Genomic DNA, 25075 nt, shown 5'->3' on the forward strand with positions numbered 1-25075 from the left:
TATTTCATTGCTGTTGATGTAAGTAAGGGAGGAGAAGGAGGATCACAGATTTGCACAGTGTACTCTTGAGTGGAGTCTCATTTAATTGATTAGTGTTTGGGAGAGGAGCACCATTCACATGCACACCCTGCCCCTATCTGAGCCATGGAGCCACCATGTCAGAGGGAAGGAGCAGAGGTTGGATACATTTGAGACCCACCAAGCGGGAGCAAATATTTCAGAGCCCAGCAAGGCACCTGCAAGCCCTCTGTCAACCAGCCCCTTACCCAGCCTTCCAGGCAGTGAGGGACAAGTCTGTGCTGGTGTTGGGTGTGGGGCCAGGTGGCTTCCATCCTAGCTAACGGCAGCTGAAAGCATGAGGACTAGAAACATAACTCTCTTTAAATGCCCTGGGAGCTGGGGCCCTTGGTACATGCCAGTTGTGCCTGCTTTGCCTTAATCCAGCCTGCCCAAGGTGATTCTGAACCCAGCAAGGGAGGAGCCCAGCAGAGCCTGCGTGATCATATTTTGAATATCTGTGCAATGTGCTGTTGAGTGGCATGTCACTGTGGCTTGCCTAGTGGGTGGAGCTTGGGAGAATACAGCCGCTTTTTCCCCCAGTTCAAGCCCTGCAGAAGTTCATACAGTTTATACAGACAGTAAATACAATATGAGAAAGCAAAGCTCTTTTGCCATGATGACACCTGGGCTTGATTCCATCCTGTCTCAAACTTGCTACATGGTAGGCAGTTGGTATTTTATTAAAGAAAATGCCCTGCTGTGCAGGGCATCTATAGACAGGCCTTTACTACTGCACAACTTTCTGATCCATTCGATGGGAGTCTCATCTGAGTAAGAAATGCAGATGTTGGGCCTCCAAAGTGGTTGGCCCATTGGATAGCTCTCTCAAAGACTATAGGGAAATGAGAAACTTATAGCAGAAAGTCAAAAGTGGAGTTACTGTGCTCAGACTTAACTTGATTACTGACATGATATAAAGTATATGGTATTACATGCTTTTATCAAGAATAAAGCCTAGATTTCCCCCCCCACACACACACACAATCTTGGTATCAGCTATGGTTATAAAAACGGGCCACATAAATCATCACCATTTCAGCATCCAAATCCAATGCAAGTGTTTGTGTGAGATAACAGGCTTGATCCTGGGTCCTGATTTCAGTGAGAACTGAGGATGCTCACTCAGGCTATTTCATGTTTCAGCCCAGAGCAGGGAGCTGTTATCTGATTCTGAGTTCTTGGAGACTTTATCATCTCTAGTGGTAGGTCTCAAGGCAGCCAACGCAGGGTTTTACATGGTGTGAATTTGCACTAAATATGTCATCCGTGTTTCCCCTGCTGGTTCACATTTCCATGTACTACTGCCATGTAATGAAACTCTAGGGCACCATAATTTTCATCAGTTCTTCAGACCAGATGCTCTACTAAGGTTACCAGACAGCAAGTATGAAAAATGGGGACGGGGTGGGGGTTAATAAGCGTCTATAGAAGAAAAATCCCCAAATATCAGGACTATCCCTATGAAATAGGGACATCTGGTCACCCTAATCTCTGCTATTATTCTGTCTAACATATTTGCCATGCCTGCTGGGTTGCTGCCTTTTCTTAGACCTGCTACGTTGTGAAATTACAAAATGTTTAGGTCATCAACATTATTTAATGTTATTGTCATAAATGTTTGGACAGGACTTGGCCACTGCTTACATAAGCACTGAAAGACAGTAACTTGTTTTAAGAGGATGTGTGTTTAATTAACAGCAAGCTCAGTGCTCTCTCTATAGATTATTTTCACAAATGTGCTTCTCTAAACTGCATATCACAATTTACAAAAGACAAGACCCAAAACATTTTCATATTTAGATTTTTTTTTTGTCTGTTATCAGAGGGAGGGGAGGATTTAAAATGCTTCCAGACTTGGTTGGAAAGTGTATAGCTCTTCTTTGCTTGTTGTTTTGTCCTCAAACGCAGATTCTGATCTTCTGCACCTTATTAATCACTTTTTGTTAAACCATGTTGCCTTTCATGTTGTTTTTCTGCCAGAAAGAAAGGGTCAGTATTGCAGTATCTTTTACAGTCAATTTGGACTACTAATTCCAATTTGTTAATTTCCCAGTGCTGTTTAAAAAACAAACAAAGACAATGAGTTAGGTGTTCTGAAATACCAAAGTCCCTGCATTATCCTGCCCACTGCAGCATGTGTGTTAGAAGTGCACAAACATTTTGGGTCTCTCTGTCTTTCAGGCACTGAATTTAGGTTTTCTTATTAAATGAATGCTGCCAGGGTTTGGGAGAGTTCTCAACATAAGCCTGGATATGGAAGCTGCCAGAGGGTGCTCTGTGCATTCTGGCCAATTTAATATATTTTTTCTATAAATATCTTAATTATCAGGGTGTAGTCTTCAGGCTGTTCTTAAAGAGTTGTCTCTTGCCAGATCATTAAAGGAAAATGCCACTAAATGCTACATTTTCTGCCTATATATTGCATTGTGATGTTGCAGCTAATATTTGTTGTTTTGTCACTCTGATGTAACATTGCAAAAATACGCGTCAAAGCAGGCAAAACCCAATTCCTGCTACTTCTGGTAATGGAAAAGGTTATGTGGTGTGGTCTGATCAATTCAGATCTGAATCCAGACTTCAGAGTGTTTGAATACAAAGCTTTGATTCAGCCTATTATAGATCGGGGAGTTACCTGTGACATTTGGGTTTGGATCTTGATTTAACTTCTTCACAGTTTCCAGGCTGTCCTGCACTAGGGTTTTGGCCTGAGTTCCTGCTTTGGTTAGTGGATAAATAAGATGATCCAGTAGGTCTCTTCCATTTATAATCTCTCTGATTCTGGGGGTAGCATGTGATGATATGAGACCATTGGGTGACTCTGCAGTGAGGAATTTATGTGCAGGAATGGTGTCCCTAGACTCTGTTTGCCAGAATCTGTGAATGAGCAACAGGGGATGGATCACTTGATAATTGCCTGTTCTGTTCATTCCCTCTGGGGCACCTAGCACTGGTCCGTGTCGAAAGGCAGGATACTGGGCTGGACGGACTTTTTGTCTGACCAGAAAGGCCATTCTTATGGTCTTATTTGTTGGTGGTTAGTGGCTGTTGTTGAATATCAGTCCGTTCATGTAGGGTTAAATGCCATCTCTCAAGTTAACCTGCTTTGAGCAAGTGGTATGTAAAATGTGTACAAGTAAAAACAGTGGTGTCTTTTCCTTTCAGAAAAAGAGCAGAGAAGAGACATGTGGAGAAGGCAGTGGAGTGGAGATCCTGGAGAATAGGCCGTACATGGATGGTCCTGGTGGCATTGGGCAATATACACATAAAGTGTACCATATTGGTATGCATATACCCAGTTGGTTTCGGTCTATCCTGCCAAAGGCAGCTTTAAGAGTTGAAGAGGAGTCATGGAATGCATATCCTTACACAAGGACAAGGTACTATTCCATGTCGCCCTCCCTAGATTTTGAAAGGAACTGAATATCACTGTACTTGCCATGACTGAGTCACAGTGACATCTCTTGTGTATCCATGAACATTCTTTAGGGAAACATTGGAGCCAAGTCCTGAGATCCTTACTCAGTCCTCAGAGATTTGTATGAGTAGGCTTGGTGAGGACTTCAGATTTTGGCCCATTGTCTAAAGGTGGAAGCCCGGTTGTGCACCAAAGTGTGGAAAATCATTACGTTTTACACAGAATCTTGTGTGTCACCCTGCACGTTCCATTAACTATTGCAAATATCTGATCGTTAACTTAGATTATATTTAAATGTATGTGAAGATGGCAAGGTCAGCATGTCAAACACTGCCTAGTAAAAGTGAAATTGGATTTGCATCCCAACCCTGTTCTAGGTTGGAGAGTCGGAGAAGTGGGAGAGAGAGAGATTTAAGGATAGAAATAAAAATAATAGATATTTTGGAGGTTCTCAGATATTAACATGCTGGGGGCTTTATTATTATTAATTTATTGATTATGTATTAAAAAAAAAAGAAATAACCCTACACCTAGTAAAGTTTTTAATCCCCAAAAGGGAAGAGAGCCAAAGACTCCATGGGGCCCCCTAGAGACTTTGCCTTTGCCATTCACTGTATTTGAAAGGCATTTGGATATTAGCGTGATGGGCAGCAGTCACTTTTAGCCTAACATTGGAGATAAACCATATCCTGAGGCCACGCTCTGGCCTAAGAAAAAAATGTTAACAAAGCAAAATCACTGGCTCCTTTTTTGTACATGCAGATTGCATCTTAAATGGTATTTAAAGTAAAACATGAGTGAGAAATGACCTGGATTTGCAGTCGGTATTTAGGTGTCTGTTATGAAAGCACTTCTCTACTCCATCAAGCCTAATAGGCTTTAGTCTAAGCTTCATTACTCTTCTCTTCCAGGTATACGTGTCCTTTTGTGGAGAAATTCTCTATTGATATTGAAACGTATTATAAAGCCGATCCAGGGGATCATGTCAATGTATTCAACCTTTCTCCTGCAGAAAAAAGACAGACAATTCTTGGTGAATATCACTTTTCCCCTCACTTTTTCTTCTATCCTGCCTATTGATTGCTACACAGAAGTTTTTATAGTAATTTTTCTTAGGGGAAGAAGCATTGTCTAATGGTTAAAAAAAGAAGTGGTAACTAGGAGATCTATTCCTGGCCCTGCTGCAGACCATGTGTGACGCTAGGCAAATCGCGTAATTTTTTCCATCTGTCTCCATTTTTCCAACTGTAAATGGGGCTAATACTTTCCTGCCTCATTTGGATGCTGTGAGGACTAAGGCTTCTTAAAGGGCTGTGAGATACCAGATAGAAAGAGCTATCAAAGGGGAAGTATTGCTATTTTTAAGTAATTTTATAACAACATATTTTCTTTCTATGGGAAAACATTGTTCCTATGTAAACTTTCAAAACATAGGAAGGCTCTTCCCCCTTTCTCCCCAATATCATCTCAGCACTGGCTAACATTTCAGGCTTCTATTCCCATTTGCACCCTTTTCGGCAGATCACTTTATTGGGCCTTACAAACAAAGGACTTCAATGTGAAGAAGGCAAAATGGGCATTTTGTGAAAAGACCGAAAATGGCAAGTGTCATCCTGATTCCCGTTGCTTATATTTCCTACTGGCCAGTCCCTATGGCATAAGCAGTAGACGCACTGTGTCAGTTAGTGCTAGCTATTATAGTTACATGCCATTAAAGCATCACTTGCTTATGAAACTACTGACACACTCATGAATTGGTTTGAGTTTTGCCTGGCCTTCTTTTAGGAAATGTGAGATTAGCAAGCACAGTGTCCCAGTGATGGAAAGAAGGACACCTAGTGGTTGCTGTATCTTTTTCTTAGCCACTCCTGAAACGCTGCCTATCAGTGGGCAAAGATAGTATCTAAGGTGCAATTTTACTGTGTTTAATTTCTGTAGGCTTGACATTTTTTGTCATTTTCAGTCTGGATTAGTATGTTCTTGTCACTAAATGTCAAACCTGCCTGATCAGCCTTTGTGTACTAAATTGACTCTATATAAAGAATGATTTGAGTCCTGTTCCTTCATAGAGAATTTATTGAAAGGCCTGTCAATTCTGAGGGAATAACTGAGATATAACCGTTTCAGATGGAAGTTTAGATGCCTCTAGCAATGTTTTCTGATCTCAGGATTATTTACAGACCTTTTAGGATGCATTCATTAGTTCAGCTACAGTTGCTTGGTCCCCCTTATCACAAAAGTATTCATTAAATAATTTTTAGACTTCAAAGCAGAAAATGCAGATTATGTATTGTCCATAGCACAACATCAGCAAATGAGCAGTAAACCAGTAACATGACTGTGGTGATCTGCAATGGTACCATATTCAGTGGCTAGTCTCTGTTCTATGATATTATTAGAAAAGAACTGTTGTATTATAAGCTTCTAAATTTAGGCAGAGCTACAGCATTGTGGTGGCATGAAAGGAGCTGAAGGGTGAAATATACAAAAACTCTTTTTACAGCTGAAAAGATGTAACAGACAGAGCTGCCAAAATATCCTCGGTTTACAAAATCTTTGGGCAAAAATATCCATTTGCTAAGACCGTGCATGTGAGTTCTCCAGGCATTGTCAACATCGCTGTCTAGCAGAATTGTATAAACAGTTTAAATATCAGTTGTTTAAGAGAAAATACAAAGGAGCTAAATTGCTTTCATGTTTCTGATAAACACCAAAGAGATTTTTAAAAGTGTTATTTTATAGTTATGCAGAAAGAGAAAACTTTTTAAAAATCATTTGTGTTTTCTGCCTTTAGATCCTATTGATATTGTTAAAGATCCTATCCCACCACATGAATACAAGTCAGAAGAGGATCCAAAGCTTTATAAATCTGTGAAGACTAAAAGAGGGCCATTGTCAGAGGACTGGATTGAGGGGTACAAGAACAACCCTGGGAAATATCCAATCATGTGTGCATATAAACTGTGCAAAGTGGAGTTCAGATACTGGGGGATGCAGTCCAAAATCGAGAGGTTTATCCACGACGTTGGTGAGTAATTGTAGTCTTGTACGTGCTGTCAAAATTTTAACATTGTTTTTAGCATTTCTGAGTCAGAGTGCAGCAGCATGTTACAAAAACAGTATGTGCCCAGTTTTCATGTGTGGATGCCTTAAGAGGTCACTGGACTACTCAGTTTAACACTTGGCACAGAATCCTGTGCATATAACATAAGAGATGCCCTTAAAAGAGATTTTGACAGCACCATGCAGGATGGCTGTGGGACTGCCCAGAGTACTCAGCATCACTCCCATTGTTTGCAGTCAGACTGTGTGTGGACCCTAACCATGTTTTGTCATAGCTGTATCCTGGAAAATGTTGGGCAGGGCCTTAATCCTCAGGAAAAAGGATTCATCTGTCACAAATCTAACTAACGCTTTCAAAGGTCTGTTGGTTTTCCTTAGAATGGGCCAAATCCTCAGGTGCCTCCCAAACACAAGTAAATGGGCCTTGCAGAGGGGCCTGCCACAGGGCTTAGTGGAAGGGGGTGGAGACTCCCCACTCTACCCCACACCTGCAGGCCTGGGTAGCCAGCCTGCCCTATAAAGCTGGCTAAGAGACAGGAAACCGGGGGGAGACAGGAAAGGGAGGAGTGTGGGCTCTAGATCCCTGCTGGCTGGGAAGTTCGTAGTCTCCCAGGGTGTTGGTCTCTGTAAATAATAGGTGGTGGGAACAGGCACAAACAATAAAAGGACATGGGTGCTGCACATCAGTTGGTCTCTGACTGTGTTTGTGGAGGGGCCAGGAGCAGGCACCGCTACAGTGATCCATGTTGAAAATACATATCTCACTTTTTCTTCCAACAGCTGATTTCAAATTTTAGACCCTTCATTAGTTTGTCTGTATAGAGTAGGAGGCACTTCAGTTTGTGCTAGATGAAGTGAAGAGATGATGACCTTTAAAGGTTTGGAGATTTGGTTCAGTTTGAGTGAACACCCTGTAATTTATTTGTTTATCCAAACTGTCCAAAACTTTGAGTCTGCAAAATCATGCCTTGTGAGAACAGGCTTTCTTGCAGTAGTTTGAAACTTCCCATCTCTGCCTAAACCCATACGTGTCGATGCTCCCAAAAATGGGGAAAAAAGAAAAAGAACAAAACAGAAACAGGGTTTTGGAAAACAGTTCACTGTTTACATTTTATTTATTTATTTATTTATTGAGGCTCAGAAGTTTTATTTGCTTTGGGTCTCAGTTTGGTGCAACAATTGGGGATAGTCTTACATTAGCGCAAGAGGTTCAGTTAGGGAGTCCACCACAGATTTTATAATGAGCCCAGCCTAGGCTCGGAGAGAGCTGTGGGAGTTTGCTGAGTGCCAAGTGGCTACCCAGGCAATGCAGAGGTGGTAAATGACACGTACAGTTAAGTACCTTGTGTTATCAAGTCAAATTTTAGTGTTCTTTTGAGAATTCCCACCTACCTGAAACAAAACTGTACTAAACCCCCAGCTCTTTCTTACTTTAAAACTCTGTGTAAAACGTGCTAAATTCTTGTCTTAGAGAAGGTGGGAAGTAGAGGGCAGTGAATGTGTGCATGCTAACCAACAGATGTCTCAGAAATTATATGTGTGAGTGCTGGGAAAAAGGACAGATAATCCAAGATTTTAGTAATTACACTAAAACATAATCATTAAAATGGAAATGAAGATGCCAGATGTAATGTCCTAATTCAAATGTATATACTGAAAACCCTTGGATTCCATTAAGTAATGACATCCAGCTTCCGTTCACGCTACATTTTCCTACGTTATCTGCACAGTTGTTCCTTCCTATTGGCAAAGCTTCTTTGAATTGATTCTGCTCGCTCATACAGAACAACTGTGGTATTGCTTACAATAGTTAGCATTGGTCCCATTGTTTGTAATCATACTGTGTTTTCCGTATTAGTTATCTCAGGAGCACTTTTACAGTCCATTCACTAGCCTCGGTAGTGGGTATCGAGTGCTCTGCTAGAGCCATTTTGGTTTTACATTGTCCATAACCCGAGGCTCTTGGCCAGTCTTTCAGTCTGGTGTGGACAAATTGTTCCTCTCTGACAGACTGTACTTAGATGGCTCTTACACTATAACAAACCCCCTCAGTATATTGGGGAAATGAGTTAATTTCATCTCTGTCACAAAACATGGCAACAAAATAAAATGAGCCCTTTTTATCTGGAAAGTGAAGAGAAGTATATGGCCCTCTCAGTTGTTCATAAATAGGATTGGTAGAATTATTTTTTCATGATTTCAACCGATAGTATCAATGTTTAAATATAAGCATTTTTTAAATTATTTATCAATTTACATTTTCATTGTGTGAAATTAAGGGAGGTGTCAGACAGTAGTGTGGGGCCAGACAGCAATTGTTTAATGTCTGAGGATGTTGAGATTCAAAACATTAAAGCTTTGTAACTGCTAAAACACAAATTGTCAACATCACAAGTCAAAATATACAAAACAAATATCCTTAAACCAAATGCCAATAACTTCTCAAGCAGCGTTTTTCTTTCTTTGCCTATCTGTAAATTACGATTATTATCGGTGGAAATATTATTCATTGGTTTGCTTGTGTTGGGTGAAATTAACATTTACTGACATTTAGCAATAAAAATGTAATCTTTCCAATCCTTTTCATAAAGGAGCTTTGCATAAGTTAAACTGTGGTCTCTTGGAAAGATGGCTCTTGTATATTTCCTAAAAGACTTCATTCAGTCTCTTGTTGATCCAGCTGTAGCAGTGAGCCATATCATCTGATTGTCTGCCACTCAGGCTCCTTACCGCTGTGTTTTATTGATATAAATTATGCATCTTTGATCTGAAGTAACTTTAAGTTGCATAAAATAGGAGAAGTCTTTGAAGCAGAGTCAGAAAATTGAATGAAGAGTGGAAATTAAAAGCTGAGGATTTGTGGGAGATGGATAGCCTAGCTTAACAGTCCATGCTTGCCATGTGGGGGAGAGTTTTCCTTTTGTTAATATATTTCCTTGGTACTGGTAACAGTTTGGAGGATGTGCTTGTTGTCTCAGGCCAAACTGGTAATAGCAAAATCACAATGTAGAAGTAAACTCTAATTCGGGGGGGGAGGGAGGGTGTTAAACTGTACTCAGACCTCACACTTCTCTTGTGTTTTTTATCTGAGGACCTTTTTTCATCCCAAATTCCCTATTATCCTCATTTTACAGATGGAGAAGCTTACCCATGGACCAGTAAAGTGGCTTGTCCATGGTCAACATGGTTCAGATTCCTAATGCTCCGCACTACGTCGTTATTTAGACTGTGTTCCATAATGACGTACAATAGAAAGTTCGGGGAAAGAGTTGAAAGAGAAGAAAATGTTTGTTTAGTTAAAAATAGGATAATTATAATATGTGGTTGACTTACTAAGAGGCTAGACAAGGAAGGGAATGGCTGTGTGAGAGGCCGTTGAAATGTTCTCAGTCCCTGATTGAACCTAGAAGTCATTTGTTAACTAATTGGATGGTCGCTGTTATCTGACATCTTGAGACACTCACTGAAAATGTGGGCTGTTGATCTAGTCTGCTGTGCTAACTGAATGTGCTTTGGCGTGAACCCCAAAGAGTTTAATTACATTAGTAGTGTACAGTGTTGTCCAAGTTCAGGATTTTTGCCATTCCCACTCAGTTGGCACCCTTTGTACATGGGTTCTGTTTCTTTTGTTTTTCTTAAACAAATCAGTGATGATGTATCTTAAGACTATATATTGCAGATGATGTGTGTGCCAGTGCTGATAACCTGAGAAGTTTCGGGATAAGCCCGTCTTTTTCTGAGAAGTTTTGCTTCATTTAAATTTTCTGTGTAAAGTACTCATCTAGTAATGTCTTATCCAGTGCCCATTTAAGTCTATGGAAGGACTCCCATATATTGGCCAGCCCTTACAGCTTGATATGTACAAGTGTTGGCATCTCCTCTAAGCTTGTGTTTTAATAGATTGCAGCTGGAGGATCAGACATAACCATATAATTTTGCTTTGTGAGTAGCCTAAATTAGGGAAACGGGGGGGAAATAAACACAATTTCAGGGTTACATTTTATCAGAAACGTTCAAGCAACTAGAACTGTTCGGACAAGGTTATGGTATCTGTTGTGGCTATCAAGGAAATAAAGTGCCACACAAGGGAAATCAGACGTCCTTTATCTGCAGCCAGGAAATTGCAAGTGTGTTATGAAATGCTTGGGATGCGTCACTCTTGTGTGTAAAAACAACTGCCCAGATATACTTAGATTCTGCAGTGTTTTTATATTATAATTGGATTGGGTTTGTGGTTTTACTTTAAATAGAAAAAGCAAATCCTGAACTACAAAGAGATCTTTAGCACAGACAGAGCCCTTCAATGGCTTCACACTGGTTGAATTCTAGAAGTATTGTTATAATTTGACTGGAACAGGGTTAGCTAGGATGACAGCTTTGAAAGACAAGTGATTAAATGTCCATCGCCTGCTGATAATCACAAGGGATGATCTTTCCTAAAACAGTGGAAAATATTACAGTTAAATCAGCACAGAGATACTAGTTTTTTCTTAACTCAAAAATATGGCAATTTTTTTTTTTAAGTCAAAATGTTTCACTCCCTGGAGAGTTAATAAAAGCACACTAACTATTATTAGTATGTTGGCTGAAGAGGTATTTGGTGCTTATCCATAAAGAGACTGTTCCTGCATTCCTTTCACAGGCCGAATTCACGTTGACTTTAGTGGGTGTCTTGCCTGCAAAAGGACACATAGGGTTGTGCTCATTCCATAAATGAAGGTGAGAATCGGAATGAGACAAGCCAGGGCTTTGTGACAATTCGTTCTCTATAAATTTTTCAAGATGAAAATCAGTTCTGATTCTCCCTTACTATTCGTCTTTCTGATGAGCAAAAGAGAGCTCTTTGGAAGACTACGTGGCAATACTAGCTTTTCTTCATGTTATTGGACCACTCTGTTGCATTCCAATCTACGGATATGTCTGCCCTGAGGCTGAGAGGGTGCTTCCCAGCTTGACTAGACAGGATCAAGCTCCCAAGCTCTAAAAATAGCATGTAGCTGGGGTTAGCGTGGTGGTGGCTCGGGTTAGCCACCCCGGGATGGTGTCCTTAGCCTCTGTTTGCCAGAAGCTGGGAATAGGCAACAGGGGTTGGATCACTTAATGATTACTGTGATGGGGCAAGGCCAGATGGCTACAGTAAAGTACTGAGAAACAGGTATGTTAGCCCCAGGCTAAACAAATCCCTAGGACCCTGGTAACCAAATGGCAGTTGCTCCAGGTTAATCAAGGCACCTGGGGCCAATTAAGATCTTTCTAGAAGGCAGTGGAGATAGCTACTTTAATTAGAACACCTGCAGCCAATCAAGGCAGGCTAATCAGGGCACCTGGGTTTAAAAAGGAGCTCACACCAGTCAGGCAGGGAGGAGCCAGAGGAGAAGGAGCATGTGTGAGGAGCTGGGAGCAAGGAGCTGAGAGTGAGAGAGTGTACTGCTGGAGGATTGAGGAGGACAAGCGTTATCAGACACCAGGAGGGAGGTCCTGTGGTGAGGATAAAGAAGGTGTTTGGAGGAGGCCATGGGGAAGTAGCCCAGGGAGTTGTAGCTGTCATGCAGCTGTTACAGGAGGCACTATAGACAGCTGCAGTCCACAGGGCCCTGGGCTGGAACCCGGAGTAGAGAGCGGGCCTGGGTTCTCCCTAAACCTCCCAGCTCCTGATCAGACACAGGAGGAGCTGACCCAGACTGTGGGTTCCACAAGAGGGGAAGATCACTGAGGTGAGCAAATCCACCAATAAGCACAGGACCCACCTAGGCAGAGGAGGAATTTTGTCACATTACCTGTTCTGTTAATTACTTCTGGGGCACCAGCACTGGCTGCTGTCAGCAGACAGGATACTGGGCTAGATGGACCTGTAGTCTGACCCAGTAGGGACATTCTTAAGTACATACCCCCTAGGGGTCCAGGTGGGTTCGTTATCACAGGGCTAGCTCAAGCATCCCACCTATGCTACCCCCAGCTACACTGTTATTTTAGTGCATTTGCTCAAGCCAGGCTAGTGCATGCAAGTCTACTTGAGTTGGGAAACATGCTTCCAACTGCAGTATAGATGTACCTTAAAAGTGTCAAAAGTGAAAGAACACAATTCAGTAAAGGTTACGTCCACCTAGTTCAGCGACTCTGATCCATGTTACCATGTAATAGTGGTTTGCTCTGCAGTGTCTGTTGCAACGTTCCAGGTTGTTGCAGCTCTGTTCTGCCTCCGTTTCCCAATATTTAAAGTGGAGATAATGTTGTTTATTTGAAGGGTTTGTGAGAATGAATTCGTTAATGTGTGTAAAAGACTTGAAAGTTGAAATGTGCTGTTTGTATGTCCTGTGCATCCATCAGAGATAATTACCAGTTTAAGGGCATGATCTACCATGAGATTTTAAGTAGTTCTCATTGAAAATCCCAAACAATGACGTTCCTGCAGTGTGTTAGCTTTGCTGGTCACTGGCATGTTCTTGCTTTGCAGGCCTTCGGAAGGTAATGGTGAGAGCCCACCGGCAGGCGTGGTGCTGGCAGGATGAATGGTATGGACTCACCATTGAGGACATCCGGCAGCTCGAGAAGGAGGCACAGCTGATGCTGGCTCAGAAAATGGCCCAGTTCAGCTACAGTGAAAATGAGGCAGAGCAGCATGGAGCCAAAGACTCCCCGGGTGAGAATGATGCTGAAAGCAAGGCCATGTCCTCCGTCGATGCAGCAGACGCTGCTAGTAATGTTGGTGAAGCCGTGTCTGGGAGAGGGATAACCAAGCAGTGGTCCACGTCTTCCAAATCCTCGCGATCTTCAAAAAGAGGAGGTGAGATGTTTGTAATGGGATTAATTGCATTAGGAAAAAAACATACAACTCTTGCCGTGGTGCTGATGTAACATGCTGGGTAAGTGTGATCATGCCTCTCTTTAGGGGCTAGCCCATACGATGGGTCAGAGCTTATTTATTGCTACCAGCTAACTGAGTCACTTCTTTAGCCTGTGCATTTGGTGTGAAAGTCCCCTCTAGTGGAGCTGTGTTGAGGGTTATGCCTATGCTGCAACAGCGGCTCCTGAAATGACATTGCCATGAATTCTGTCAAAGTTAAATAAATTACAAAAAGGGGAAATGAGAAAAAGCAGTGAGAGCTGGTTGCAGTGATTGTTGTCAAAAGAAAACAAGCAGGGCACCATAGAAGGGAGATTAGTCCCTGTTGTTAGTAACATGGAAATTTTTTATAAGGTTTAATTCCTCAGGCGATGTTCTCTCTCTGGACATGTGCCTGTCTGATGTGAAATGCTAGATGCAGAGAGAGAGAGTCACTGAATAGGCCTTGATCTGATTAATTGTTAGATTCCATGTCTCCTGCTTTGGATTTCTCTGAAATACAGTTAAAGTGACAGGCATAATCCTCCCCGGTCAGCGATAAGTGTTACTGCTTTCATTCATTTCTAAGGAGGGGGTTGGCTCCCAAGCTGCTGCAGTGTAGTTTGCACAGCTAAGCACCATAATTGGCCTTTTGGGAAAATTAACGCAGGTCACCACTGTCAGTGAAGGGAGAGGGGAATGACAGCTGTTGCATTTTGCTGCTGTTAATGTCCTGCAACCATCATCCATGGCTAAGGAGATCAGATACCACCATGGATCATGTTTGTATTTCCTTTTAAATGCCATGCAGGAAAAATGTCCAACAGGCTCCAATGAACCTCACTGAAGGACTCACTTCAGACCCATGAATCTTCCCTGTGCACTAGGAAGTCACATTCTCTCAAGTATCCTTTACTGTACACGCCTCATTTTCTTGACCCACTCTTTGGAAAAGATGACTCGTGACATCTTTACTCAGTGTTTCCATCAGGCACAAGTCGCATCAAAGACAGTGGCAGGGTTTACAGTAGCAAAAAAGTTTTGTGTGTTTTGCAGTAGGTTAGCGATCTCACTGTAAAATCCTAGGGTGAAAACGTGGCCTATTGAAGTCCTTGGGGCCAGAATTCATCCCTTTGATGTAGTTGGGCAAAGTAAACCACTTAGGACAACCTACAGTTCTTCTTCAAGGAGTGTCCCTGTGGGTGCTCCACTTCAGGTGTCTTGGCGCCCTGTGCTTCTAATCAGAGATTTGTAGTAGCAGTGCCCTGGTTGGCCACACACATGTGGCAGCCATCTCGCACCACTCTGAGGAGTTACCCTGCTTGTGCAGCTAACCGTCCCCCAGTTCCTTCTCTACCGCCTTTGGCTTTGGTTGGAACGACAGCAGCGCCTCACAGCTTTCGATATTTCTATTATTTCAGTTCTTTCCCTAGCTAATACCCTTTCTTTATTAATTTCTCCTTAAATTTTTCTTTACCATACAAAAAACAAACAAAAAAACATTTCCTCTCCTAGTCTTCCCCTTTCCCCCACCTCAGGTGGGTAATTACCCAATTAGAAAAGAGGCATAAGAATGGATCTATTCCCATTCTTGCTTTCAGCATAGCCTCTCAGACATGCCTGGCTCTCCAGGTTTCAAATACTGTCTTGACTTGCAGCCCAAAATGCCCGCCATCACTTTCTTCCCCTAATCTGCAACAGGACTGTCCAGATTCTTAGAGACAACTTGGCGACTATGTTTTATATAAATTCCCAAAGAGAGGCCCGATCTTATCCACTCTGTGCAGAAGCAGTCCGCCTCTGGCAGTAGAGCATCTCCAACAACATAGACAGCATGACATTCTACCTGCCAGGATGCCAGAATGCTACAGCAGACCAACTAAGCAGGAACTTTTCACAAACGCATGAGTGGAAGATGGATTCTGGAATCCTAAAAACTATATTCAGACAATGGGGATTCCCCTCAATAGATCTTTTCGCAATGGCCCACAATGCCATGTGCCCGCAGTACTGTTCCCGGGCCGAGTTGGGACACGACTCTCTGGGCAACGCCTTTCTTGTGAAATAGAAAGCTCCACAATAGATTGCCTTCCCCGCAATCCCTCTTTTGAGCCGTATCCTTCACAAGATCAAACAAGACAAATCCAGAGTCATCCTCATTGCACCAGCATGGCCCAGACAAATGTGGTTCCCATACCTGAAACAAATGGCCGTGACACCACCATGAACCCTTTTCCTTGTGCCTTATTTGCTGACACAGGATGCCTTCATCACCCCAACATTTCAATACTCCATCTCGAGGCCTGGCTGATCTGTGGATGACAGGACTTGAGACAGACTGTTCCGAGGAAGTACAGGACATACTACTGAACAGCTGGCAGATGACCACATGAAAGACATGCATGCACAAGTGGAAACGGTTCTGTACCTGGTGCCGGGACAAGCAGATTCTTCGAGATGGTTGTCCCTGTGGGTGCTCCACTGCCCCTCCCCTTCAGAGTTTCACATTGATCCTTTAGGGTGGAGAAGGAACTGGGGGGACATTTGGCTGCGCACACAGGGGTAACCGCTCGGAGTGGTGCAAGACCCCTGCTGCATGCGCAGCCAACCAGGGCACTGCTACTAAAAATCTCTGATTAGAAGCGCAGGGCACCAAAACACGTGAAGTGGAGCACCCACAGGGACAACCATCTCAAAGAACCTCCATTACTGGACAAGATGAGTAACCTTCTCTTCACTTGCTACACACTTAACCTGGAGATAAAACTACCACTTGCCTTGGCTATGCTGGTATTTTACAGTGACAGAGACATCTCTTGTTAGCTATCTCTCCTGATGTAGACTTGGCCAATGGAAATTGCAGTTCTGCAGCACCTCTCAGGATTTCACATAAAGGTTTTCACCGGTAGCAAAGCATGATTTTTAAACTTCAGATTGGCATGGATTTTACTGGAAAAAACTGATGAAAGGAGTGAATTGCAATGAGCTGGGAAATACATCATGCAGATATTTTAATCCTCTTTCATGCTAGGTTTAAGAAATGGCAGCATATTCACATAGATAAATGCGAAGAGCTGTCTGGATTTACAGCTACCTTTGACAAGAAAGTAACTCTGTCTCTCTGTATGCAGACTTGATCCGTTTTACACTGCCTAAGCAAAACCCCTGGTGTGACTGGGGCTCTTGTCACCATCCCATATATTATTACGTGCTCTATTTTTAGAAACTAGCATGCGAGTGCATTTGACGTCATTCCACTGTGATTTAGCTCAGCTATGCCAATCACACTGCTCGCTATTCCCAGAGGGGTGGATGGTGGGATAATCGGGGGCTACAGAACCAACTAAGCTGTAATTAACTGCCTCTGCTCAGGGTCACAGTGGTCTTTCCACATGACAATTAGGAGGTAAAATTAGAATCTTAAGAATCTGACTCACATATTTAACCCTGTTACAGCAATGGAATAAATAGTTTTCATACAGCCATTGCAATAACATGAGCCATTCGATGGTCTTTGTATGCTAGATGAAAATTTTAACCCTACTGTGTTACATTAGAATGCTGCTGCTACAGGTACTTTGTGTGTGCTCCCTGTTCTGTAACATTGATGGGTGCACCACAATCATGAGTGAAACTGAGAGAGAGAGAACCAATCTCTCTTGCGTCTTTGTGTATGATTTTCACTTTAGCTGACTTAGCATCCTGTGAAGAGCTCAGCTAAAAAGAGTTCACAGTAGCTAGTTTCTGAATTGTATTTTGAAAGCTAATGCCACAAAAGGTTTACTTAGCACAATGAACTTTTAAATGGAAAATGAAAGGAATCAAGTAGATGTAAGAAAAGGAGGGCAAACAGCTACTGAAGGAGTTGTCATGTACTCTTGTTCTCACTGTATTAGTGTAAATCTGTCCATAGTGCACACTGAGACCTTCCATAAAAATAGTTTGATAGCATTTTATTTAAATCACCTCAGTTAAAGTGTAAATAGATCTCTGTTGCAATTGGTATGGAAGCAATTTCCTTCCAGAAAACAGATCATTTCTCTCCATACTGTTCCAGGTAGTTTCCCATCTGAAAGTTAGTGGAAGCTGTAGCACGGATTGTGTGCTGTTACAGTCGAGAAGAAGGCTTACAAACCAGATTGTTTCCTTTTTAATTGCAAACTTTAAAAACAAAATGATTTTACACATCCTACTAATGGTTATAAATAGCTACTGTTCAAAATAGCATAAGAGTGATACAAACAGCTTGCTTTAATGTGGCAGCTTGCGGGCAGGTTATAACCACAGTAAGCAAACAGGACTTGTAAAGTGGTACATTGACATCACACCAGCATCACTGGAATATTGTGCCTTAATCTATTGCTGCAGTGATAGATTTTCACAAGGTGCACACGACTATGTTCCTGTAGCAAAGACCATGTCAGGAACACTCTGCCTTGTTTATGTAGCTTTCCGCATACGCCTTTTTTTTTGTTTTTTCCAGCAAGCCCCTCCCGCCATAGTATATCCGAGTGGAGGATGCAGAGCATTGCCAGAGATTCAGACGACAGCTCAGATGATGAATTCTTTGATGCACATGGTATGTGGAACCAAAATGGTGATCGGTTGTTTTATCTTCTTAAAGGGTGGAGTTGGGAAGGGTGGAGCACCTGCCTTGCTTGAAACTATATTGTTTTCTAATCAAGGGTTTTATGCAGCATTAATGTAATTCAGAGCAGCACCTAGCAGACTGTTTCATTCAGCTGGGCACTATTTCAAGTTGAATGTAATCTGTCTGATTATTTTTTAACATGAAATGATCTTGAGTTCTTTTAACATATGGAACTTTGGTATTTTTTTGGTGCGAATGCACCTGGGTAAAATTCTGCAATTCTCTACACAAGCTGTGGATATAACTCTGAATATTTCTTGTTCAGCATGACAGATTGTTTTCAAATAGCCAAGTGGTAATGCTCATGACGAGTAGAGTCCTACCTGAGTAAGAAGAGACCCTAGTCTGTCTTTAGTAAGAGTCCTTATTAACATCTTGTATGCCTGCACGAAGAAATGCAAAAAGGAATGAAGGGAGATGTCAGAGTTCACGAGCACTGAAAGGTTTTTTTTTCTGTAAGAATTCCTGAAGTGTTTTAATGTGCTATAGCTCTCTCCACATATTTTCATGTTTGCTGTGTGTATCTAAAAGGAAGATGCTCTGCTCTACAGGACTCGTATTGTTTATTTTACTTATTTATTCAGTATATATTTGAACACTGACAGTGAGCTCAGCACTGGTACAAAGCACTAACTTCCAAGACACCCTTCTCCAAACAGCCTTTCAATGGTCATCTAACAAGCTGGCTAACTTGCACTGCTGGAGCTGGCAAATGGAGTTGCTGGTACCATTTTGTAAATAGTATTTCATTCGTGATTGACCATAGCAAGTAGTACAGCTGAAGTGATGTACTCCAGAAAAGTTTTGATATCAAGTATTACGAATATGCCCCAGATTCTCAGGCTTTCCTTCCAATGTTTTCTTGTGGGAAGTAGCATGCTGCTGTAGAGTAAGACTGCAGGTTTGTGCAGGTTAAGGGGCTGCTTTGAGTACAAGTTGGCTCGGGGTTGAAGCCCTAAGTGTCACTGGCCCATCAGCCAGGGCTAACTTATTTTATGTGTCTTTATTTATTAACTTATATAACTCCTGTAACAACTGTACCTCAAGGCTTTACCATAGCAATATAAACATATGAATACAAGTGAGTCATCTAAACCAGTGGTTCTCAAACTTTTTTTACTGGTGATCCCTTTCACAAAGCAAGCCTCTGAGTGCGACACCCCCCCCCTATAAATTAAAAACACCTTTTTAATATATTTAACACCATGATAAATGCTGGAGGCAAAGCGGAGCTCGGGGTGGAGGCTGACAGTTCACAACCTCCCATGTAATAACCTCATGACCCCGAGGGGTCCCAACCCCCAGTTTGAGAACCCCTGATCTAAACAAACATAGCTATCCACCATGCATTTTACCTTTTAATCACTGACTAACAGACTCTAGAGATGGACAACATCTGCTTAAATCATCTAGCTCATCTGCTGCCAATGGAAAAATTCCTCCCTAATCTGCTTTGACTGCATCCTATTCAGTCTAGGTTGAAATGTGCTTAATTTGATTGGTTTTTTCCTTCACAAATCGATGTTCTCGACAATGCATATTAAGACTACTCGATTTTCTTGGGTAGTGACAATCTGCTACACCCTTTATTGCAGACCAGACGGCTCTCTCATTAGATGCCAACTGCATTGGATTTGTGAATATGGAATGAGTGTTTCTTACAGTGAATACTGTGAGAGAGGCTTGCTGGGCCAGTACCATGGAAACTAAGTGTCGATTGGGGTATGAGTCAATGATGAATTCAGCTCCTCATGAGTGCTTCCAGTATACATTCAGATTTCCTTGCTGAATAGGGAATGTAATCTGAGCCTATAAAGATTTTTATCTTGTTAGACTTTCCACGTGTTCTCAGTCACTGGCATGTTCTGGTAAGGAGAGTTAAAAATACAGTAATATCTATACAGTAATAAATAATAGGAGTAATATCATATTTGGTGATCACTAAAGCAGCAGTAAGACCTATAATTAAACCTCTCAAAGAAATGAGTTCAATATTTAGATTAAGTTGCTGGAGAAGCTTTGAATTTAATCTCTCCCTTTTTGTTCTCTGTCTGACACACACAATTTCTCTGGTGTATTTCCATTGGCAGAGGTATCATGTGATGTTACCTGTTTGTACATTCTCTCTGTGCAGTGAAATCAGATCATCTCAAGTTTTATTGGGGTTTGAAGAATTATATGGCATGTTGACATGACCATTTCCAGGTCGCTATCTTTTATGGCTGAGGTGTTATTAAAAGCACTAAAAATAAGCAGGCTTTGCGCAGCAGTGCATTCAACCTTTATATAGCTCTTAGCTGTTTATCAGATTTCCTGAAAAGAATAGTGTTTCAAAATCTTTTTGTTCCTGATCCAAAGAACCTTGCAACTAATGATCTTATTAGTAGTTGTAAAGCAACAAAAAAAAGAGAGAACTTTAAGCCTGTGAATCTGAAGATTATAGGTTTTACATCTTGGAGACAGCTGAAATTGCAGTCATTTTTATGTTTAGAACTCAGTTAAATTTACCTCTTCGGGAAAAAAAATCGCTAAGCATGGAACTATAAATACAATTAAAACACAATTAACCTTCAATGATAAATATGATTTTCAAATCAGGATTACATAAAAGCTGAACAAAAGCAGTGTTTTATGTGCAGATTTGAGGGGTCATTCATTGGTTTCTCTTCAGTGTCAGAGAGAAGAGTGCCCAGAAATCAGAGATGGTCTGCTAAAGAATTGACCTCTGACTGTGGGCAGCCTATAAGGAGGGGGCTTTGTTAGCTGAAAGAAGAGTTTTAGAATAATGATACTGATATAGTGCCTATCATCTGACGAGCTCATTATGCTTAACAAATAATAATTTAATGAAGGTGAAAGTTGTATGAGGCAGAATGTTGCACACTTTCTGGTAACACAGCTTCTAATGCTCTTCCAGGATAGATTTGCTTTGCTGCTATGTCTCTTGAGTCTGGACAAGAAATACTAATGAGCTCACTTAATAACTGTGTTTAATTAAATCTATCCCTGCAGATAGTTGTGCTTGACTGAATAATGTTGATAGCTCATAGGAAGATAATTGGTACACCGCAAATCCAATAGTCTTTCATACATTTCCATTTGAGAATTAAAAATATTTTTAATAGAGCAGATTTTGCTGGTGGGTTTTTACTAAGTCCCACTCATCAGTGTAGGAGAAACAAATATTTAATATGCTCCAGCTTCCAAGTCTCAAAACTGAAAAAAGAAAAAAATTGCTTAACTTCCTGGCTAATGATCAGGCAGGTGTGTCAATAGGGGTGTTATACAGTTAAGTCTATTTGTTTGCCATACTTGGCATTTTTCAAATGTGATTTGAAAGAATTTTTCACTTACTAAGACATGAGCTCAGAGTTCTGAGCAAACTATGATGTTGTCTTTACATACATCAAACATTTATAGAGCCTATCACCATACCATTAGAGCGCACTTTACCCAGCTTAAAATTGCATCCAAGCCCGTGTCCAGGAATGAGGAGCCATTGCATCATTCCCTCCTTTAGCTCATGTGCTTAGAATCTAGAGAACAGAGTGGCACCATCGGGCAGGTCTACACATTAAACTTTTGCCAGTACAGTAATGTTGGCAATGGTGTAATTCTTTAACAACGTGTTTGTATCGGTAAAGCCCTAGTATAGATGTAGTTATACCAGCAAAAAAATGCTTTACCTGTATAGCTTATTTCATTCAATGGTATAAGCTATACCGGCAAAAGCACTCTTTTACCCGTATAAGCTATGTATACTCTAGGTGAGTTTGCCAATATAGCTGTCCTGGCAAATCCCTTCTAGTATAGACTAGGCCTAGTGCCCAGGATTTCTAGCCTATGGTCAGTATAAAGTGGAAAGCCTGTGCAAAGTGGCTGTCTTGCTACTCTTCCCAGGTTCAGGCTTAGATTTATTCAAATTTATTAATACCCAGAATAGCATTGGGAATTAGGTTCGCTTTAGTCCTTTCAGGTACTTGTGGTGCTAACAGTAATGATACTTAGCACCCTTTAATCCAGAGATCTCAGAGCTAGACAAACAAGGCAGCTTAGAGTCCTAAGTCCTCTGGGAGATACGTGCGGCAAATGTAGGGATCACGTCACCCACTCCTGAAATGCAGCAACTCCTGAAGTGGATTATGGTGCTTGTTTGTTATTTATTATTTGTGTTATTGTAGCACGTAGGAGCCCTACTCCTGGGCTAGGAGTCCCATGGTATTACATTTGGTACAAACAGAACAAAAAATATGGTCCCTGCGCGAAAGTGCTAACCATATTAGTGTAAGATAAGAGACACTAGATGGATACAGACAGGGAGGGAGCACAAGGAAACAGTGGGTATGACTACCCTACGGTCCAAAAAAAAAAAAAAAAAGCTACTTCAGCCAGTCTCCTCCGAGCCTGGGTCACCTGACTTGGGCTTACAGGGCTAAAAATAACAGTGTAGACATTCTGGCTTGGGCTGGTGCCCAGGCTCTGAAACCCAGTGAGGGGGAGGGTCTCAGAGCCTGGGCTCCCGCCTGAGCGTCTACACCGCTATCTTTAGCCCCACAGTGTGAGCCCCATGAGACCAAGTCAGCTGACCTGGGCTCTGAGACTTGCTGGCATGAGCTTTATTTGGTCTGTGTAAACATACCCAATGAGTCTGTGTCAGTCAGCATGATGGGCAGTGGTCTCAGCCCACCAGCTCTCCTCAGGTTGTTTTTGTAGGCATCATGGCAAAGGAGAGTTTCAGTGGATGATAATCAGTTTTGTGGATGTTTATTGGGAGCTCCTCCTGAGCTTGAGCAGAGGCGTGGGAGAAAGCACGAAAGCACGTGTTAGAAAACGTAACCAATGGTATCATGGGCTGATTGGAGATGAGAGTCAACATCCTGACAGTGAGAGAGGAGTGGTAGGCTGAGAGAGGATAGGCCATCAAGGGCCTTGAAAGTGAAGACTAGAGATTGTTTGATGCAGCAGACAAGGGGGAGCCAGTGGAGGGATGCAAAGAGAAGGCTGACGTGGTCAAAACAAGGGCTAAGAAAACTGTTTGCAGCAGCATTCTCAGTGGATAAGAGGGGGGCAAGATTGTGTTTGCCAGAGAGAGGGATGTTGCAGTATTCAAGACTTGAGATGGTGAAGGCTTGTATGAAAGAGTTAGCTGTGTGGATAGCTAAGAAAGTCTGTGTCTTAGAGATGTTATGCAGGAAAAATTGGCAAGATTTAGACACACCCTGGATATGAGGAGCTAGAGAGAGGTCCAAGTTGAATATGGTGCCCATTGTAGCATGAGTGACAGTCAGTGTGATGGTGTTGTCCATAGTGATTGAGAAGGGAGATAGCAAGGATGGCTGGGGAGAGGGCGATCAGGAGCTCTGTTTTAGCCATGTTGAACTAGAGCTGGTGGCTAGACATCCACAAGGAGATGTCGGAGAAACAAGCCAAGGTTTTAGTTTGGACAGAAGGAGGTAGGTCTGAAGTACTAGGGGTAAATCGGTGAGGCTGTTTAAAATCATACAGCAGCGTTTACAATATAGTTTAGGACAGAAAATGTGTCAAGGAAAACACAAAACTGGGATTCTAACAGCTAACATGAATTTAAAGCTATTTATACACATTTCAGAGTTATACACAGATTACTTGTATACTCTGTTGATTAACTTAAACAGCTTTTCTTTTATATTTAAAATGCATTTTGCTCTCACTGTCCTGAGAGCTGGTGTCTGCATAAGATTCCAGGATTGTCACACTCTGTGTGTTGCTCTGAAGCCTAGAAGGTCTATTGAGTCAGCGTGAACCGATGGAGACAGCTACAAGAAGGATTGAGAACTCTTTTTGTTTAGAATAACACCAGGTTCAATCATCACTGGGATTTGTGATCTGTTACCATCCAATGTTTAAGTCTTCAGCAATTTTGACTTTACAAAGTCTACCTGTGAGTCGTACAACTACAGTACATGTATCTATGCCTTGACCATTGTGATGCCAGAGGTAATTCAATCAGTGACCAGCCTTATTCTGCAGTTAATTTGCATGTGCCAATTTTATTGGTTGCGTGAGGGAGACTGCACAGCTGGCGGATTTTGTGGCCCAACTGCCACACCCAAGTGACGGCATGAGCTTTCAGCTACTAGTTGATTATACAAACACCACGTTTAACCATTATCTTGCCTCAAATTGCAATGAGGTCACACAGCATTAATAAAGGTATACTTTTATTTATAGACATACTGCATGTAGTGTGTGTGTGTGCATACACACGTGTACAAGTGTATCATACAAATATTTTTTCTGTCTTTAAAGAGGGCTTATCCGACAATGAAGAGATGTTCCCAAAAGAAATCACCAAATGGAGTTCCAATGATCTCATGGATAAAATTGGAAGCTCTGAATGTGATGTCCAGGGTAATTTATTTCTTTTTACTTCACACTGTACGTAGCATTTTTTTTACAGTCACTTAATTTAATTGTCCTGACCAGCTGCTAAGGAGGATACAATTTGTTACCCCCATTTTACAGCTGGACAAACTGAGGCAGAGAGAAGTGACTTGCCCAAGGCCCCAGAGAGAGTCAGTGTCCAAGCAGGGGTTAGGAATAGGGAGATTTTGTGTCTCAAAATCTCTTACGTTCCATTTCAGTTTGATTTCTTACTATAACAAAAGGAATTATCTGATAAAATGATTAAATGCTCTGGTGCAGTCTTAAATCACCCATACATTCCTCAGACTTTTTAATCCCTTCTTCTTCCTTGCTCCCTCCTCATACAAGAGGGGTTTCTGTTAGGAGGTTTAGCCTTCTCACCTGTATCCTCCTCATCTGATAACATCTTCCTCTCTAAGCCGTTTTGAAGTGCTGAAAGGAAATTGACTCATCAGGTTAGACTGATTCAAGTAAATCCACGCATGGAGGAGCAGGTCAAACCCCATTCCCTTGTTAGAGTTCAAACAGCCTCTTCCGTGCTCCTGTGTAGTTGATTGTTTTAACAGCTGTGCAAGGGTCTCTCCCACTACTGCTCTTTAGTTGCTGGAAAAGTACAGTTATCTCCTTGATGAAGAGACATATGGCCAAATTCAGAATG

At 41.8% G+C, this 25075-nt stretch overlaps 1 protein-coding gene across 13 annotated transcripts in view; it reads left to right on the forward strand.

The window, feature by feature from the left end:
- Positions 1 to 25075, forward strand: part of PITPNM2 (phosphatidylinositol transfer protein membrane associated 2) — a 195296-nt gene that overhangs the window by 123791 nt on the left and 46430 nt on the right. For all 13 annotated transcript variants that reach the window (XM_050924412.1, XM_050924411.1, XM_050924398.1 and 10 more), the window contains 6 exons: positions 3223 to 3437; positions 4387 to 4508; positions 6270 to 6503; positions 12993 to 13322; positions 17845 to 17940; positions 24301 to 24402. In XM_050924412.1, coding sequence (XP_050780369.1) covers positions 3223 to 3437; positions 4387 to 4508; positions 6270 to 6503; positions 12993 to 13322; positions 17845 to 17940; positions 24301 to 24402 — 1099 coding nt within the window. The remainder of the gene's footprint in view (positions 1 to 3222; positions 3438 to 4386; positions 4509 to 6269; positions 6504 to 12992; positions 13323 to 17844; positions 17941 to 24300; positions 24403 to 25075) is intronic.

This window comes from Gopherus flavomarginatus, chromosome 15 (genome assembly GCF_025201925.1).
Source record: "Gopherus flavomarginatus isolate rGopFla2 chromosome 15, rGopFla2.mat.asm, whole genome shotgun sequence".
In the NCBI taxonomy this organism is placed as follows: domain Eukaryota; kingdom Metazoa; phylum Chordata; order Testudines; family Testudinidae; genus Gopherus; species Gopherus flavomarginatus.